The sequence below is a fragment of the Pseudorasbora parva genome, chromosome 14, assembly GCF_024679245.1.
Source record: "Pseudorasbora parva isolate DD20220531a chromosome 14, ASM2467924v1, whole genome shotgun sequence".
NCBI lineage: Eukaryota > Metazoa > Chordata > Actinopteri > Cypriniformes > Gobionidae > Pseudorasbora > Pseudorasbora parva.
This window is the reverse complement of record NC_090185.1, coordinates 32,881,113-32,902,205: the sequence shown is the minus strand read 5'-3', so window position 1 is coordinate 32,902,205 and position 21,093 is coordinate 32,881,113. Positions and strand designations below refer to the sequence as shown.

The 21,093-nt window shown below is 38.8% G+C and overlaps 1 protein-coding gene across 6 annotated transcripts in view; it reads left to right on the top strand.

Annotated features, from left to right (window-relative positions):
• pcbp4 (poly(rC) binding protein 4) overlaps nucleotides 1–21,093 on the top strand; it is a 113,824-nt gene that overhangs the window by 50,415 nt on the left and 42,316 nt on the right. For all 6 annotated transcript variants that reach the window (XM_067416294.1, XM_067416292.1, XM_067416297.1 and 3 more), the window contains exons 2-4: nucleotides 7,914–8,092; nucleotides 11,430–11,453; nucleotides 15,179–15,211. In XM_067416294.1, the coding sequence (XP_067272395.1) occupies nucleotides 7,985–8,092; nucleotides 11,430–11,453; nucleotides 15,179–15,211 (165 nt within the window). In that variant the 5' untranslated portion in view covers nucleotides 7,914–7,984. The remainder of the gene's footprint in view (nucleotides 1–7,913; nucleotides 8,093–11,429; nucleotides 11,454–15,178; nucleotides 15,212–21,093) is intronic.

The following is a 21,093-nucleotide window of genomic DNA, read 5'->3' as shown; positions in this document are numbered from 1 at the left end:
ATGTAAATACCATGGTATTGCTGATAGTATTAACTTCTGGTATCAATTGCATGTACAAGGATATTCGGTTACACTAATTTAAGCTGACGTAGTTTCATTGTATTTACTCAAATAAGTACTGAGTAGCAATTAACTACCTGTACTTACTATAGAGTTACGGTTAAGGTTTGGTTTAGGGTTAGTTACTTGCAATTATGCATAATTTACTGGTGTTACTATAGTAAGTACATGTAGTAACTTGTAACTACGTCACCTTAAAATAAAGCGTAATGAAAATTTGGTCTTATTCTGATTATGTAAGCATCATGTAAAAGCATTAATTTGAGCGCTATAACCAGATTAACCTAATATTCTGATTTCTTGAAGCAGAGTAAAACGGGTGCATATTTTTGCTTTTATCAGAATTTGGTCATATTCCAGAATCCAGTAATGTAAGCATCATGTAAATGCATTAAGCTTGATCTCTATAACCAGATTAAGCCAATATTCCGGTTTCTAGAATCCAAATAACGTGTATATATTTTTTGGTTTTAATCAGAATTGGGTCATATTTCGATTATGTAAGCATCATGTAAAATCATCAATTTATCGCTATAACCAGATTAAGCCAATATTCTGGTTTATTGAAGCAGTGTAACATAGGTGCATATTTTTGCTTTTATCAGAATTTGGTCATACTCCACAATCGTTATGTAAGCAGCATGACAATTCATTAGCTTGATCTCTATAACCAGATTAATCTTATATTCCGGTTTTTAGAATCCAAATAACGTGTATATTTTAGTTTTAATCAGAATTGGGTCATATTTCGATTATGTAAGCATCATGTAAAAGCATTAATTTATCGCCATAACCAGATTAAGCCAATATTCTGGTTTATTGAAGCAGTGTAACACAAGTGCATATTTTTGCTTTTATCAGAATTTGGTTATATTCCACAATCCAGTAATGTAAGCAGCATGACAATTCATTGGCTTGATCTCTATAACCAGATTAGGCATATATTCCAGTTTCTATAATCCAAATAACGTGTATATTTTTGTTCATACTCTGATTATGTAAGCATCGTGAAATGCATTCTTATCGCTAAGTAAAACAGGTGCATATTTTTGTTTTAATCAGAATTTTGGGCCATGCTAACTTATTCACAAACGTATAATAAACCTTATTCAGAAAAAAAAAAAAAAACATCATAAATTATTATTATTCAGATCTGTGCCCTGTCCAAAACAATTATAAATCTGGGTGATAATAAAGAGGTAAAACTTTAGATAACGATATAATTAATATTTGATTTAATGTGTGGCAACATTGGGGAATTTTCGTGTACACAAAAAGGTCAATTTTATATTATCAATACTGTAGCGATGCATTAAGCACCATTCACACATATTCAAATCATGCAGCTTTCTTTCTGTCAATATGACACATCTGCGCATGGCAAAACTGCTGTAAAATCTTCCGCCCTCACTCGAAATTCACAATTGCATGGATTTATATTTAAGTGCCATCCATGCCAACGGAAGTGCCAACGGAAGCCAACTTCTTGACTTAAATTATGTAATGCATTGAACTTGTATACATTAATATTTAGCACATAAATAAGAGTTTTTTTTTTATATAAAAATAACTTTCTAGTATCTGTGAGGGCTGTAATTATTGTCAGAGGTTAATAAAAGGTCTGTAGAATATACTCTGCTTTAATTGACTGTGCCTTCACAATCCATATTTCACACAGTACCGGGTGGTGAAGCATCATTTAGCACTGCCGATTAGTCTTTGTTTGATGTGGCATTGTATTACACATAAAGAGAAGAGAGATCTACAGGTGATTAGAATTAATTAGATGGGAGATTGTGTTCCAACAGAAATATTGCTACAGGTTCTTAGATATACAGGTGCACATAATCCTACTGTAGGAAGATAAAAAAGAGGATGCATAAACATCCTTGTTTGTCCTGGAACAACATTTCTGGCTTCATTTTAGGGTTAGTCCTGCAGTTTAGTGGTTGTGGGGGAACGGGGGAAGTTTGGCCTTGAAGTTAGATTGTCTTTAATGTAATTGATTATTGGCTAACATGGAGCGTTAACAGTCAGCACTGAACTTTTCATTCAAACAAGTTCAGGCACCAACATAATTTGCATATCTTTCTTGCTTGAATTTCTTGGTTAAATTAGTGGAAACACTGACTATTTGAAAGTTGACATCTGTAGAAGCAGCTGATTCATTTCCAAGATCTGATTTGAAAAACGTACAATGGGACAAATTTATTCCTGATTACATTCTGCTCCTCCATGTTCATGTTTTCTGCTACAGTAAGTGAGTTAGCACAGCTTTATCTTAGTAAACTGTTTAGCATATTGACTTAAGTTGTTTTCATTTCCTTCTGAGTGATTATGGTTTGGTTTATGATATGATTAAGGGCCTGTGATTTCCAAAATACGGACTGCATCACATAATCCATTCATAAAAATAGAGTTTATTGTATAACATGGACTGTTGTAGAATTCAGCAAGATTTTTGGATGAATAAATTGAACGTACGGCTAATCACTTAATCACTTTAAGACGGGTCTGTCGATGTTAAACTAACAAAATGGCTGCTATTTAAGTATGAAGTCTGTCTCTAAATGAGCTGAGCAGTTTCGTCCACTACACATATTCAAGCAGGCGTGACGCTAGTGGTGTTTTTAGTGTCTGTTGTCACTATATATAAGAGCTAAAATAACTACTATCATTTGATACACAGATGCAAACTACAACCCGCTAAAATAAAAGTTTAGTTTAACTTGAAGAAAATATGACAGACATATAATGTTATTGTATAGTAGAATGTACTTCTCAAAGTAATAATAGTAAAAATGTTTTTAAAAATGTTCACACATTTTAATTTGAATAGCAAACATTTGCTATACTTTGTCAAAAAATTTAACTTTGATTACATTAAAAAAGTTTTATGATTTATTACAACAATTTTACACTAAAATAATATACTTTTGAAATAATCAAATTTACAATAAAACACTGAATTCAGTAAAAAAAAAATGGACAAAACGGATTTTCTGAAAAAAAGAAATTTTAGACTATTATTGTTAAACTAAATAATAATAATACAATTGTTACAGTATTAAGATTTTTATTGATAATGCAAATTGATTTAAACCATCAAAACAGGATTGAAATGGAAATCATGGAATTTGGAAAAAATAAATGTCATATTAGTGTTATTTTAGTATTATTTAAATGCTAATATAGTTTTATTAATATTTAGAATGAGTTTTTCCATTTTCATTTTAGTTGTTTTTTTAATTTATAATAATAAATTTTATATATATATATATATATATATATATATATATATATATATATATATATATATATATATATATATATATATATAAATAATACTTAAAAAAATAAACGTTAGCTGAAATAAATTATTGAAAATATACATACTTAAATATTACATAAATATTAATATACATTTCAGCTAACTTTTAATTTTTTAAGTATCAAAAATAAAAGGTTTAGTTAATGTCAATAACCCTGTTTATAGGGCCCTAGTTTAGGATTCATTTTTAGGGCTCATGGGGTTGCTTAGACAGTAATGCTGTGTCAGACAGAAAATCCGGAAACACGTTCAACTTGGCCAAATCCCGGCGACCACAGGTGCAAACCCGTGGGCACGTTCTCTCCCCTGTTCATCTCGCTGTCTCTTCTTCTAATTGGTTGGTGGATCGCCTTGAGGGCAGAGCAGAAAACGAGACGGGCAGAAGTAGCCGTCGCTTTCCACTAATGACATGCATAGGCCAGCACCTCCCGTGGACATGACTATCCAAATGACACACTGCCAAACTCCTACACAACCAGCAGACAGCTTCATCGATGCCTCTCCTGTGCTTCTGCTTTGCTTTTTGGATTTCTGACCTACTTTTCCGGAGCCCCGGCTGACGTCGAAATCTTGGATGTCTTCCGATGTTATCTGAAAACACACACCCACACCTGTAATTGAGCGGCCACGACAGAGGCAGCTTTAATTAACCTGTCGGCAGATTTCAGAAAACCGCGGCGTGGGTGAATCTGGGTGGTGTTACGACGAGCAGATGTTGGAGATTCTGATTTTAAGGATCATCAACTGCTCAACAGAAATCTGTCATCAGCCTGCTGTGATGTCGCTGTTTTAACGCTCGTGACGTCTAATGTAGCAGATCCTCTGAGAGCAGAGAGTAGAGCTTATTTCATTCACCCTGAAGCTGCAACAACACTTGCCAATCAAGTGTTAAATTATAACTCATGCAGTCTAATTCTGGGGACGTTTAGAGGCTGACGAAAGGTTTTGAGTGCTAAGTAAGCTTGATTCTGATCCCTCAGGATATTACAAGCAAAACATTTTGCAATGCTTTTTCTTTCTTTCTTTCTTTCTTTCTTTCTTTCTTTCTTTCTTTCTTTCTTTCTTTCTTTCTTTCTTTCTTTCTTTCTTTCTTTCTTTCTTTCTTTCTTTTTCTCAACATCAACTCATTGTTTCTATCACTCACCACATGACAGTTTACAACCTGAAATAACCTTCCCTTGTCATAAAAAAGGCAAAAATATCAGATATTTTTGACAGTGACATAAGGGTCTAAAATATAGGTTGGATCCCATGACTTTAAAGGGATAGTTCACCCAAAAATGAAAATTATTTCATTAATTACTCACCCTCATGTCGTTGGACACCCGTAAGACTTCCATTCATCTTCATAACACAAATGAAGATATTTTTGTTGAAAGCTGATCCACTCACTGATCTGATCCACTCACAAGACCCATAAAGGCACTTAACACATCGAAACAAAGTCCATCTCACTACAGCGGCTGTACAATAATTTTACAATGCGACGAAAATAGTTATTGTGCGCACAAAAATCAAAATAACGACTTTATCCACCAAGTTATTGACGTGAACTCGACGCATGCGTGAGAATATGACGCAGATCCGCCGTTCGGATAGATGACCCGGAAGAGGAGGAGCGCCGCTATCGCGTGAGTTCACGTCAGAGGCCTACACGAAAGACAATAACTTGGCGGATAAAGTCTTTATTTAGATTTTTTTTGAGCACAAAAACTATTCTCGTCGCATTGTAACATTATTGTACAGCCACTGTAGCGAGATGGACTTTGTGTCGATGTTTTTAGTGCCTTTATGGGCCCTGTGAGTGGGAATGTACTGAATGCCAATGGAGGCCTTTCTGAAGCCTTTTTCAGCCATCAGCTTTCAACAAAAATATCTTCATTTGTGTTCTGAAGATGAACGAAGGTGTTACGGGTGTCCAACGACATGAGGGTGAGTAATTAATAAAATAAGTTTCATTTTAGGCTGAACTAATCCTTTAATGGTCGCACCACATTACTTTGATTTAAAACCAAATCTTGTTGATATGTGTGATTCTGGTATTGTAGAATGCATATAAAATCATTATGGCTAATTTAATACAACTTCAGATTTGCTATCTTAAATATCTCCCTCTGCTCTTTACACCGCAATGCCTAAAAAAAACCATACGATGATCTCAATAGAGCCTGTGGTTTTTCTTTCATGTGGAGGCATGGGTTCACAAAACCTGCAATTTCCTATATCAAAAAGAAAGAAATTGCCGAAAGGAGCTTCACCTCTTACTTTATTCCTGGGCCGTCACCAAAAACCTTGGAGCATGTAGTTGGGTGATTTCAACAAGCACTTACAGTCATCCTCTACTGCTTTGTGAGATTGGCTAAATTGGTGATAGTGACTTTGGTGCGACTGTAACAGAACACCTCTGTCATCATTCAGCTGCTGAGGCATTGTTGGATTCACTTGTCATGGTTGTCCTCACTTAACTGAATACTTTCGCATAAGAGCAGATGGCGTGGCTATTACAGATCGTCTTATTTACCACTGTGAGACATGCAGACTCCCGTCAAGGCAAACAGAAACCAACACCGGTCTCAATCTAGGTTGGGGTCGTTTCCCAATCCCCAACCATCCTTTCTAGTCCCAATGAAGGCAAAATGCCCATAGATGTAGTTGACATTTCTGCAAGTGTATAATATAAACGGTCAAAGATCAAAGTAAACTAAAGTTAAGACAAAGTAAATTTGTCTCCTAAAAAAACAAATTGATTCTGATCTGCCAAAATGAGTCGTAAGTAATTTCAGTCTCACTTCCTTTTACATACCTACGTAACAATATAAAAAATCTGTGATCAACATCTACTTTGACCCTCAAACACTGTAGTTGTAGCTGAAGTGTTGTTGACGTCAAGACGACGCTGTTTTCATCCACTTTGCATGCACTTCCAAAAGGATCAGGACTAGGCCTGTCACGATAACAAAAATTGCTGGACGATAAATTGGCCAAGAAATTATTGCGATAAACGATAATATTGTCGTTCTGAGACCATTTTTATCTAAAATAATGATAATGGCATAAAAATGCAGGTACACCTTTTCAAAGATCAATAAACTTTAATTTCTAAAGACTATTTAACACTAAAAATGGAAAACATTTTAAATAACCACAATAAATGAACAAAACAACCACAAACAATAAAAGCATGGACTTTCAGTCTGTTTAAAAAAATTACATTTAAATAAGTACCAAAAACAATAAATAAAATTGATGAAAACTGCAGCGGATGATTGTGTTTTAGGAGCATATTAGGGGCGATTAGTTCACAAAACCCACTGTTCGGTTCGTATCGCGGTTTTAGGGTCACGGTTTTCCGTTCTGTACGGTTCTTGTTGTTTTTTTTCTTTTAATCCAGAAATGTACTTCAGCATATGATATATTAATTATCCACAATTTAGGATACAGTATTAAAAAAAATGTTATATCATAGCCTAATCATGCACAAACTGAACTTGACCATCTCTGAGGAAGGTGATATTTTGATACAGCAAGAGAGAAGACATTGATGACATGCTTTTCATTTATTTGGCAAAAAAAGGAGAATGTGTATTGCTAACTCTACAGGACCTTATGTGCCTTTTTAGCACACAAAGATTGAACTGAAGAATTAACTTGCGTCTATAAAACTTCAGTGTAGCTTTAAGCCTCGTTTATACACGACGCGTCTGCTCGAGCACGAGGGTGCGCGCGGCAAAAATGACGTCCATGCGGAGGGCGCGAGACCCCATTTCGCTTTGGCGTTGTGCACGTCAAATTTCGTAACTTTACGTGTGGCTCCGCAACTGAAGAGCCATGAGTTCCAGACGAATCTGCTGGCCCGAGAATGACGTCTCATCTCGCCGCACCCCGTCTGCGCGTCGAGTATAAACACCTCCCCAAATGGACACGGCACGTGCAGCCAATGAGACAGATGAGAAAAACAAAAAAGCATGCAAATGGCAATTATCGCGGACGGAAAAATCATCAAGCTAATTTTTTTTATCGTGCGATTAATTGATTTATCGACTATCGCGACAGGCCTAATCAGGACTCTTACAGGAATTGATATGGGAAAACTGACGCCATTGTTACTGTTTTGTATCATTAATGTGTAACAGTTCCAGAACTGAAATTCAGATATGTAATGGTTATTTTGTTTCCGGCACATGCTGTAAGCATGACATCACAACAGACTGGGCCATCTGACCAATCAGAGCAGAGTAGACCAATCACACCAGACTGGGCCATCTGACCAATCAGAGCAGAGTTGGCTCTTGGAAAGGAGGAGTTTAGAGAGATTGAATCTTCAAATGAACCTTTTTCCAACTCTTTGAGAAATGAGATGGTGTCCAAGGCATATTATGAGAAAATGAAAAAATAAAAAGTGTTTTTGACCAATGATGCATGTAAATCGTTTGTAGGAGACTCCAGAACAAAATGTGCAATATTTAAAGTAGCGTAATAAGGGCACTTTAAGTTACTGATGTTGTGTGTGTTGTCGTTCCAGAGTGGTGAGTGGAAGGAGAGAGTCCTGCTTCCCCCCTCCCTGCCCATTCCATCATCCGCAGAGCATCTTTCATGCGTCTCCCTGGGTCTGAATCCCACGTCAGGATGAACTGTGAGCAGGATTTTGGAGATGGAGGCATGAACGTCACTCTCACTCTCCGGCTGCTCATGCACGGCAAGGTAAACACACACAGACACCACAAACATCGAGTGTTTTCAGTGAAAAACGACACTGGGGAGTGGGAACCGACATCCACATGTACATTACAAAACTGCTAAGACCCAAAACTTCTTAGGAAAATATCTAAGACTCGGTGTCAGTAGACTAGTTTCACACCTACTCTCCCTGGCTCAGCCTGTTAACAAAGAGATGTTTTAATACAATCTCTGATTTACCTCAGCATGCAGATATATATATATATATATATCAGGAACTTAGAGATTGTTTGCGCAAATCTGCTTCAATGAATCGGGTAAAAATAATGAACTGTTTGTTTGCATAATATATCACTGTTTATTACCGTGTTTTGATATATTGGTGCAAGTAAATGCATTAAATATTAACATTTTGGATTAATGATAGCTAATTTGATAACTCTTCCATGTGTTGGTTTAGTGAAAAACAGTGTGAGACTCATGCCATTATTATTTGCATTCTTCAAAGTATTTTACTTACCAAATGTTTTGAATTTACTTGAATGCAAGTTCTTAGCAAACAAATGGTTGTAGATTTCATCGCCATGTCATTACAGTGTTGTCAACATGTTCGTTTAACTGTCAGCCAGATGCCAGTGACAGATTTCCCGCCACGTGCCCAAAACTCCTTGATATTCTCATTTGCATATCTCGAAAAAGGAACGAGTCATTAAAAACAGTCATGAAAAACCAATGAAAACCTAATGAACTGTTAATAAACTGCCACATTTATATGATTTATGTGCCAATTTATGTTACCTTAATTCTCCATCAACAGATTGTGATTTGATCTTTCGATGAGGATAAACAGAGATCCTTCAAGACTTAAATGATGCCTCATATTCTTGGCACTTTAAAACACATCCTTGCTGAAAACTTTTCTAGGAACATTCGTACACGCCCAGCATGTCGATGTGACGTCAGTGAGACGTTGGATTTTGGTTGAAAATGAAAATTGGTTTGACGTCAAGCTCCAACGTTGGACAGATGTTACATTTTGGTTGGAATAAACACCCTCACAAAAAAGTACACTTACTACCAGCTTCACGCATTACTAACCAGACTGACTTTATTTCTGTCAGACGTCTACAGAAGTTCTTCTTGCGATTTAACAGAGGTTTAGATGTTGATGTTTTGTAGTCACCATTATGGTGATCAGTGTTTGCTTTAGTTGGGTAGTTTGACTTGACTTTTTAACATTAGTTTATCTCTTGCTGCTGTAACTGTGTTTATGGCAAAATCTGCAAGAGAAATTGTGTTCAGATTATATCAACTGTTTGATGATGATAAAGATATGATCATCGTGTAGTGTTTGATATCATGCTAATCATTTCTCATTATTGATTGTAATAGTCCTGTGATTGTCCGGCAGTGTTCTAATCTGAGGGATTGTGCACCAAAATGTTTTAAAGACACACACAGACATTAAAGAATCATTGTATGAATCTTGATTACGGTGACATGCTTCATGCCGCAATGCATTCTGGGTATTTCATACAAAACTAGTCAGTAGCAACCAGAATGCTTTGAGGCATTAAACACGTCACCACTGTTAATATTCATATGCTGATTATTGATATATGAGTGAGTCTAATATATGCTGGAGATCAAAATGTTTAGTGGATAATGTAGAATTACAGGCTTGCTATTATTAATAAAACAAAAAAATCATGTTTGAAAAATATTAGATTCTGGATGACATCAGTGAAATAGACCACTATATGACGATCATATCTTTATCATCAAGTAACACTTCTGTTTCTGATCACAAAAAACTAATGTTAAACAGTCAAGTCAAATTACCTAACTAAAGCAAACACTGATCACCATAATGGGGACTTCAAACTAAACTGTTATTTTGAATAAAACATCAACATCTAAACCTCTGTTAAAGGGTTAGTTCACCCCAAAATGAATTTTATGTCATTCGTGACTCACCCTAATGTCGTTCCACACCCGTAAGACCTCCGTTCATCTTCAGAACACAGTTTAAGATATTTTAGATTTAGTCTGTGAGCAAATCTAAGTATATGCACACTATACTGTCCACATCCAGAAAGGGAATAAAAACATCATCAGAGTAGTCCATATGTGACATCAGTTAGTTAATAAGAATCTCTTGAAGCATCGAAAATATATTTTGCTCCACAAATAACAAAAACTACGACTTTATTCAGCATTGTCTTCTCTTCCTTGTTTGTGGTCAATCCTCAAATAAAGATTAAAATGGTTATGAATCAGTGAATCGATCAATGATTCGGATCGCCAGTGTCACGTGATTTCAGCAGTTTGGCAGTTTGACACATGATCCAAATCATGAATCAATTCACTGATTCAAAACCGTTTGAATCTTTATTTGAGGATTGAACACAAACGCGGAAGAGAAGACAATGCTGAATAAAGTCGTAGTTTTTGTTATTTTTGGACCAAAAAGTATTTTCAATGCTTCAAGAGATTCTAATTAACTAACTGATGCCACATATGGACTACTTTGATGATTTTTGTATTCCCTTTCTGGAAATGGACAGTATAGTGTGCATACACTTAGATACGCTGCTGGACCAAATATAGAAATATCTTAAACTGTGTTCTAAAGATGAACGGAGGTCTTACGGGTGTGGAACGACATTAGGGTGAGTCATTAATGACATCAATTTACATTTTTGGGTGAACTAACCCTTTAGTTCTCAATTTGAGCTTCTGTAGTCGTCTGACAGAAATAAAGTCAGTCTGGTTAGTAATGCATGAAGCTGGTAATGCTGTTTGTAGAGTTGTTTAATCCCTTTGCTGAGATCTTCAGAGATTTACTGTGCTGCCACACATTTTACCCTTTTTTTGACGTCAAACAAACGTTGAGTTTAGAGGTCAACCCGATTTTCATTTTCAAATCAAAATATGACGTCACATTGACATTCTGCTGAGTGATGTCACGGCTTAATAAGTGGTACATGACATCATCCCGCAAACCTTTTTTCTCACTCTAGTCAGTTATAACACTTCACATACTAAAAGCAACCCTCGGACAACTTTCACAGTCCGTTCCCGTTGGGTTAAACAAAGTTTTGTTCTTAGATATCGCACTTTTTGGGAACATAAATCAACCGGGTTTTGAACACCATTTTGTGTTGACTTTAAACCTTAGATGGGACATTAAAAGGTACTTGTGGAGCCTGGAGAAGACCCTTATCTAATATAACTCCACGTGATCCCGAGTCCACAGATACTCCAGACCCAGCCTACCTCATCAAAACCCACAGACAGATAAGCGGGAGTGAGCTCGGTAATCAATACGCTGACATTTGCTTTGTTTCTCTTTTCGCAGGAGGTCGGCAGCATCATAGGCAAGGTGAGCGAATCTCTTTGTTCCCGTCGTCCCTGCTGTTGACTTATTAGATTCGGTGGATGCTTCTTGAGATTTTTGTCACTATTGGGTTTGTTTTTTCCCCTCTGTATTAGATTGTCTTTGCAATCTTTCTCACAGACCTTTAGGTTACAATCCAAAAGCCCAGATTAGAAACCTACAGAATGCATCACCACAAGACTTGATGATTCCAAGCAAATGGATTGTTAAATGCGACAAGTCGTGCATCATATGTATTAATGATCTGGATATATTACATTGTTAAATTCTACAGCTAGCTCTGTTTATCCCTAGAGCGAGTGCAATTGTCTAAACATGGCACAATCTCTCCGAGAGGCTCAATGTAGATGTCACAATGATTAGTAAACAGTGTGTCAGCTACTGATGAGATGATTTTTGTGGGATTTTTTTCCCCTACTTCGGCCAACTCTAGGTCCTGAAGCTACAAAACAAATACACGGACAAATACACACAGTTGTTGGCATTTCTTTGGCTCTATAAATAAATCTCCAGTGAGACAAAGCTCTCTTCAGAACCGGCCTGCTAATAGGTCTCTGGGCCTTTGCCAGAGTTTGGCCTCAGGACCAGCGCCAGACAGAAGGATGCAGACCGGTCTGAGCTCCACAGGGGTCTCCGTCGCTGCAAATATGTCTTCTCGAAAACACAGTGCACTCTTTTGTCTAGCGCGAAAAGAGTCAAACGTAAACAAAGTTTGCCTCAATGTCCTAAAAGTGTTATCTTCAGATTACAACATCCAAACAAATAAAGAGCAAGCTTGGCACTTCTTGTTGCAGGGATCTAATCGACCAATAAAATAGAGCTTAGCTGCACACTCTAAAAAGTGTTGGGTTAAAAACAACCCAAGTTGGGTTGAAAATGGACAAACCCAGAAATTGGGTTGTTTGAATGGGTCCATTTACTAAGGTTCAAACAACCCAATTTAGTTCGTTGTCCAGGCATTCGTGTCTGCATTTAAACACTTGTGTAGAGTATGTTTCTGGCTGTAGTTCCCAGTACTGGCAAATTTCCTAAATCAAAGTGTTACATTGCTGAATCAAAAAGAAAAAGTTAAAAAGCCCTCACCTGTTTGATGCATAAATTTATCCCACAGCTAGTAATTTCATTGGGCTAAATTAAATAGCCTTTATAATTATAATCCTATGCATCTGTCCCAGGCTTTTGGGTGACATTTATGGAAGGATGGTCATGTAATGCCTAATCACGTTCCAGTTTAAGATCAGCTAAATGTTGACTTTGACATCCTCTGTTGTCTTCTTTTTCCCTCTCTTGTTTTTTCTCTGAAGCATAGTAAATGAATGAAGGCCTGTGGTGTTTATCTCCTCACTGTGAAATCAATATACCAAGGCTTGGTTTCCCGGACATAGATTAAACACAGTTCTAGACTAAATCTCTCCCGTTACCGGTGGTTCTCCATCACAAATCTTCATTGGCGATATTCATGGGGGAGGGCTATCTAGAGTCGATTACTATTCGTAATGCGTCTTCGGGTGAAAGAAATGAAGGTGAATTGTGTATTATAAGGATACTGAGAGTTCGACTACAGTGGACAATGTTGTATTTGTCGTGAATAAAAACGAGGCCTCCAATGACAGATGGGCAATCATTCAGTGGGCGTTGTTTTTGTTCATGCAAGCTTCTTTGTTTGTTAATCATTCTTGCATTAAATATTGCAATGAACGGGGATTTAAAAAAAAAATGTACATTACATGTATAAATTATTGTAGTCATAGATTTTGCCTTCTGCCGAAAATGTCAAAAATTCTGAATTTAGTTGGCAAAAAAAAAACATTATGTTAAACGTAAAGGAACACGCAGACTTTTTGGGACTTTATCTTATTCACAGTATCCCCCAGAGTTAGATAAATACCATTCTCATCTCATAACTTGCACACCACCGCTAGCCTAGCTTAGCACAAAGACTGAAGGTAAATGGCTCCATCTAGCCTACTGCTCAATAAGTGACAAAACAATGCCAACAATTTCCTATTTACACGCTGTGAAGTGTTGTGTACTAAGACCGACGGAAAATGAAAAGTTGCAAATTTCTAGGAATATTGCTAGGAACTATACTCTCATTCCTGCGTAATAATCCAGTATTATTAAGATAGGCTAGCAGTGGGTGCGTATCAGACAGAGTTATGGCACGCACAGAGATGAGATGGTATGTATGGACTTATCTAACTCTGGGGGATATGGCGAATAAGATAAAGTCCCCAAAAGTCACCATGTTCCTTTAAAGTTTGGTTTTATTATCCTTGAGATTCTTTTATAGTTTATATAAATAGTTAAAAGTAGTTATTTTTTTGTGTATTTGTTTTTATATTTGTAATTTTCATGGACATTTGTGTTAAAGTTTTTGTCATTTTGTTGTGTTTGTCATGTGCATGTGTGTGTGTGTGTATATATATATATATATATATATATATATATATATATATATATATATATATATATATATATATATATATATATATAGTGCTGTGAAATCAATTAATCGCATCAAAAATAACACTTTGTGTTTACATAATACATGTGTGTGTACTGTGTATAAGTATTATGTATACAGTATATAAATACATGCAAATGCATGTATATATTTTATAAACAAGATATATACGCATATATTATGTAAACACAAACTTTTAATTTGGATCTGATTAATCGTGATTAATCGGTTTGACAGTGCTAATCTTTTAATATGTGTATATAGCAATTTTTATTTTTATTTTCGTATATCATGTTAAGCTAATTAAAAAATTATATATTTTTTCCTTGGCAACGAGCTGAAATAAGATAATTTGAAATATAAATTTATATTTTATTTTATTTCAGATAACATTTATTTCAAATAGCAATTTTTTTTAATGGTTTTAGTTTTAACTATAACAACCCTACATTGATGAATAACAACAACAAAAAAATGTTTGTCATTTATTTAGATATACAAGTTTCAAATAATCAACACACAAGTAAGCAGCTGTACTATATATCGTAACAAACTGTACTTCTCTTCTTTCACATCCTTATTTTTGTTTCATTCAGATTAAAATATGGTGTCAGCCTGTCAGTGTTTAGGTTATATTTAGCTTATTTAATAAGAACGCTGCTACATGCATCATAGTTTGAAGTCTTAAAGAACTTTGTGGCATGAAATTTGTATTGGCATTACGTGTAGATTTATAAGAAAGGTGGTCTTGAAAACATCTTATCTGAAATGTCAATTTTCCTAATAAATTAAAGTCCCTCTTCACCTCTGTTATGACACATCCAATCATCCTTTTAGCCCATCTAAAGACAATGAAACGCCAGTCAAGCGTGATAAAGCAGATCTTTGGATCTGCAGTCATGACTATGCCGCACACGTTAGCTTCCGTGTCTGAGATAGCGAGACACTATCTGAGGCTATCTAAGTGATTCATGGACTATTGATTCCCTAGTCAGTCCAATTGCAGAGACTTCGATTGGAAAACCTGTTCCCCTGAGGCCAATGCATGCAGATGCCATATTGCTGTGTAGCGAAGCAGAATTGATATTAATTTCAGCTATCTGTTCAACTAGTCAAACTCACTTTATCCTCCACTATAAGCCATTGTGAAAGACAGTCACTCTGGGAAAACAACAAATCACGCAAACAAACACGAGAGAAAAGCAATGAGCGCTTTATTATCTTCTTTTTTCTCCCCTTACAGAAAGGAGAGACGGTGAAGAGGATACGAGAGGAGGTAAGCCACATGCTACTCATAGTCTTTCTCAGCTTCCCAGCATGCATCATGCATGCAGAACAGACGGCATTCCTTTGAAGCTAGCGCCACACGGGATTTCTACACATAAATGTAGTTTCATGCTGAAAAAGAAAAGACGCACAAACGCCCTTATTTCCCACATAAGTCCTCCAAACAGTTGATGTCCGCCACATTAAAGCTGAAATACTGCAGGAGACATGAATATTTAAATGAAGCCTTTCATCTCAAGGGCGCATGACAGCGTGCACGCTGCGAACACAAATTCATTAGTTAGATATGAATGCGTTGGTATTTTCAAGGTAGCTGCTAATAACAATAGCTTCCGGATAGAGAATGCAGTGGGTTACCAGGGAGAAAAACCCAGGCGTGGGTGAGCATGTCCCTTCAAGAATAATAAAAAAATTTATCTGACACTGATGATCAGCAGAAATTCTTCATGGGCTAACTGAAACACACACAATCTCTTATTCTCTAGCTCGCTTGCACCCTTATCTAATGTTTTTCTTGCTCACTAACAACATAAAATGACAAAAAGACAGCTTTTTTTCAACCTAACTAATGGTCTAAGGTGGCAAATGTGAACACAAGCCTGCACATGAGGCATTTTCTATTGCGTTAGTTGGGACACCACAGGGGTCAATCTTGGGCCCGATAGATGTCATAAAACAGAAGATACTACAATTTGTAGTTTTTCTCTGCTGTTCAGTGCTATTATTAGGAATAAGAATTGCTCTTGCTGAAAAAAAGTTTATCATCCGCCCCATGTCATACCAATTCCAAATGATTTTCTTTTTTCTGTTGAATGTAAAAGGAGAAATTCTGAAGAATGTTCACACTGCTCTATTCCATACAACAAAAAATATAGTTACCAGGGACTTTAAGGGCCCTATCATGCACCCGGTGCATTGTATCGTTTGGGGACTGAGGAGACAAGTTGCTCAAGTTTAGGAATAGGAAAAGTATCATTCTTGTCTAATACAGGCGATCAACTGTCTTAGATCTTCTTTGTCGCATCTTCCTCTTTATGATGCGCCAAAGGTTTTCTACACTGTAAAAAATTATTGAGAAAAAAAGTTACCTGGTTGCCTTAACATTTTGAGTTCATTGAAATTAAAATTTTTAGTTAATACAATGAAAATTTTTTGAGATTCGACAACCTTTATTAAAATTTTATTAAAAGATTTTGTAAGCATATTGGGTAATTGTGTGTGTTTTATTTCTGATGACGCAGTGAAACATGCCAAATAGTGCTATTTGCATGATTTATTACATTTTTTATGTGGTTCAGTGACAATAATATTTTGAGTTTCTATTTATTAAACAAATTTCCTTCATTGTATCAACTAAAAAAATGTATTTCAATAAACTCAAAATGTTAAGGCAACCAGGTTACTTACTTTTTTAAGTTTTTTAAGTTAACATTTTTTTGTTTTTTTTACAGTGTATGGATGAAAGATTTGGACTGCAGGCTGACCATTTTCCAAAAAAAGTGTTTTTTGGTAGTTTCAGCCCTACACAGTTATCATTTTTATGGACAGCAACACATTGTTTAAATAGCAAATGCACTCGCGCTCATCTGTTCATCCATGGAGGTGCTGGTCTGAACACCAGGTGTGTTCCGGCGCATTGTTGGCGCGTTCCTATTTTGAGGAACTGAATATGACTGCACCATTGACCAACAAAAACCAGATCTAAAGTCCATAGCGCAGTATTTTTGGGCTATTGAAAGGGTGTGTTAGTAATATTAGCCTATAGGCAGGTTTACAACGTGTGTACACTCTGCTTATTACACATACAGGGAGGCGCAGCAGCACAAAAACATGTTTAAATAATAAAAATAAAACGATTCCACTCTGGAGAAGTCTTTCCACTCACAATTTCCTCCATGTAAATAGCGAATCCGCCATGGTGTGAGCGCAACTGGCTTTTAAAGGGAAGGTGAGATGAGACTCTTATTGGTTTATTTCACATTACGCCCAAAACACACTCATGACTCATTAAGATAATAGGTAAAACGTACTCGGTTACTTTCGTAACCTCGGTTCCCTGAGAGAGAGGAACGAGTATTACGTATGGGAAAAACTCCTTTTCTCGAGAATGTGAAGCAAAACTTTTAATAAAGGTATCTATGTAAAGCGCAGTGAGCTGCACGGCCATAGCCCAGCGCGAGGAGCGCTCTGATTGGCCGGGCTGCGGCAACTGCAGGAACCTATGGTGAGGCGGCTGAGAGGAACGAACCAATGGGGGGCGTTCCAGAAGCCCGCCGAAAAAGGTGCTTATATTTGCATACAGGAGGCTATATAAGACCCTAATTCGCCATAGGTGTCAGGTTTTAAGATCGACTGAAGCGATACCGGAGAAGCATAAACACGGCACGGAACGTAATACTCGTTCCTCTCTCTCAGGGAACCGAGGTTACGAAAGTAACCGAGTACGTTCCCTTTCGAGAGAGGTTCCTCGTATTACGTATGGGAACACAATGTAAAGCGCCGTGTGTGCTGACTTACCCAGTATACCCAAAGCACATGTTATAAACACCCGAGACACCGACAGAGGCGGCTTATAAGGGGAATGAAGAACCGGAAGAGTCGGTTCGTTTGAACAGCTGATCGGACATAGTCGGATCTATGATGAATGAATAGTGCTTAAGGACTAATGTGTACAGGCCAAAATGTAAGGCAATCTGTTTGCCAGGGTCAAGATAGAGCCTAGATGGAGAGAAGCCTTGCTTGTAGAGCTGGAACCTCCAACTTGTAGAATCTGATAAAAGTGGACGGAGAGGCCCAGCCTGCCGCCGCACAGATATCTTCCAAAGAAATGTCACACGACCAAGCCCAAGATGAGGCCATGCCTCTAGAGGAGTGGGCTTAAATGCCTGTAGGACAGGTTAGGTCCTAGACCTATAAGCTAGTGGGACTGCATCCACTATCCAGTGTGAGAGACTGTTTCATGACAGCACAAACTTTAGTGCGGCCACCGAAGCAATGAAGAGCTGATCCGACTGCCTGAAGGGGGCGGAGCGCTCTAGATACAATCTCAATGCTCTGACTGGGCAGAATAGGTTTGCGTCTTATTCTCTCTGAGACGCGGGTTAAGCAGTGCAAAGACCTGCATACTGAAGGGGTTGATAGCACTTTCAGCATAAAACCATGCCTCGGTTTGAGCACAACCTTGAAGTTGCTGGACCCAAACTCAAGACAGGAAGGGCTCACGGAGAGTGCAGGTAAGCCACCCACTCGGTTAACCGAGGCCACAGCCAGCAGAAAAACGGTTTTGAGTGATATGTGCTTCAAGCTCGTGTTCTGAAGTGGTTAGGAGGGGGAACCCTTCACGGCCTCCAAAACCATGGCGAGGTCCCAAATAGGGACCGAGGTAGGGGCAAGGCAGGCTGAATCTCCTGGCCCCTTTAAGAAAACACACAATAAGATCACTTTTCCCTAGTGAATGTGCCGCGATCGGAGCGTGGCTAGCTGCTATGGCGGAGACACACACCCCGAGTATGGAGGGGGGACGACCCGCATCCATTAGCTCTTGGAGAAAGCGAGCGGTTCCGCCAGTTCGCATGAGTGTGCGTCGATGTTTCGCGTAGCACATTGGTTAGAAAACCACTGACCACTTCAAAGCAGAGCTACCAGATAGCAGGGGCTCTAGCTTCCGAAATAGTGTTCATAACTTGTCAGAGAGGTTCCCGGATACCGTTGATGGGCCATACGTGGAGGGCCCACAGCTCGGGATTGGGATGCCAGACCTTCCCTTTCATTGGCAGAATAGGCATGGGGCTGTGTCTGACAGCTGAAACAGTATGGAGAACCATGTGCGGTTCTTCCAAAGTGGGGCTATTAAAAAGCACAGGCTGCAGCTGGATCGCGATCGGAGGGAACATATAGAGGGAGCCTGGGCCAACATGGGCCAGGGCATCCCTGCGTTTGCAGAAAAAAAAAAAAAAAAATATTGGGCAGCGTGTGCTGTGCGAGCTGAATTGTTTGCGGGTAAAGGGACCATCCCCCTGGGGACATGGGTCCTCTGGATAACATGTCCGGACCCTGATTCAGAATACCTGGCACGTAAGCCGCCCTTAGGGAGCTCAGATTGTGCTCTGCCCATAAAAGGAGATGCTTAGCCATGCAGTGAAGAGAGTCTGATCTCGGCTGCCCTAGCGATTTTATGTACATTATCAAGACGTGGTGGTTCTTATGCCGTAAGTCTTGAGTCTATGACAATGACTGTACTGATAAGCCTGCCCCTCGAAGGCGAATCTCAAGAATGGCCTGTAGTGGGGGTGGGGGGTTATCGTAACGTGAAGTATGCGTTTTTCAGATCTATTGAGAAAACCCAATCCCCGGGGCGAATGTGCGCGAGGATTTGTTTCACCGTCAGCACCTTGAAACGAGCGTGTCATAAGTGCTTTGTTCAGATGCCTGGAAAATGGGCCTGAGACCGCCACCCATTTTCGGCATGAGGAATTAGCGACAGTAAAAACCTGACTCGCTAGCGTCGGGTGTACTGTTTCTGCCGCTCTCTCCTTTAACAGTCTCAATGCCTCAGCGAGAAGCACGTGACTGACACTGCCTCGTTTTAACCTCGTTTTATATGTTCAACACCCAATATTATATACCAGGAATGGCCTGCCAGGCCTGGGCTCGTGAAGCCAGGGGTTGAATTAGATTCGGGGGCTGGCCGCTTAGTAATAGGGGCCTGTTAGCCGGGTTGCTTGTGCTGTAACACTGCTTGTAACACTGTGGGGATAGTGTTAGTTTTGGCGGTGCAGGCTTTGCAGTGGGCGCACGCCTCACATTTATATTGTGTGTGCGAGAGTGAACTTTGTGAAAAGTGCTTGGGTGCAGGAGTGCAGACTGTAAAGTGGGCACATTTCCTACATAGAAAGCTCTTTTGTGTGTAGTGTAAACAATGTGCAGTGGCGCACAACCTACGTAGAATACCCACGGTGCAAACCAGTGAGCAAATCCACAGGGGTAAACGCACACAGCATTAGTGTGCAGACGAGCGTGTTTAACACAGGCTAGTTGACTGCAATATTTCATCTCCAGTCACTTAACTTAAGGGAACTGGAAGAATGTAAGGAAGTGCGGGTGGTATGTGAGCCATTCCACAATGCCGTTATGCTCTAGTCTAGACTGAAAGCGCGCATGCAGACAAGCGTGTTTGACCACAGGCTAGTTGACTGCAATAAGGCTAGTTGACTTTATATGGTGTAATCCGGCCGCGGCGGGATTTATTTGTGATTTTGTGAGGCTGAATTAACAGTGCTTATGTAGGGGTGCACACTGTGTAGTGGACACTTTGTCTACAGTGTAAAAGCCTTTCCAGCCGCCTGAATAAAGGGGACTGGAAGTGATAGAGTGAAAAAAGGGCTTAGCTTGGCAGCCATTTTCCGACGCCCTTATGCTCTGACAGTGAGCGCGTGCTATGACGTAAGCCGCGCTCTAGTCAGCAACGCGCTGTGGAAGGGGCGCGCGCTATCATGACAAGGCAGCCATTACAACTTCCTTGGCAGTAAGCGCGCGCTGCAGCGACATTGTTCTTGACATACCCAACAGCCCGAGCTCGCTCGTCTAACTTACTCTAGTATTCTCTGTCCGCAGCGCTTCAGCACGGCGGCGGTAGAATGAGCACGGCGAGAACTTCGGCTCGAGTTTGTTTATTCACTCTAGTATTCTCTGTCCGCGGCGACAGCGCGACTGAACGAGAATTGGAAGCGTGAGGAAAAACTCTGTCCGCGGCGCTTCTAGCACGGCGAGAGCTTCGGCTCGAGTTTGTTTATTCACTCTAGTATTCTCTGTCCGCGGCGATAGAGCGACAGGACGAGAGAATTGGAAGCGTGAGGTAAAACTCTGTCCGCG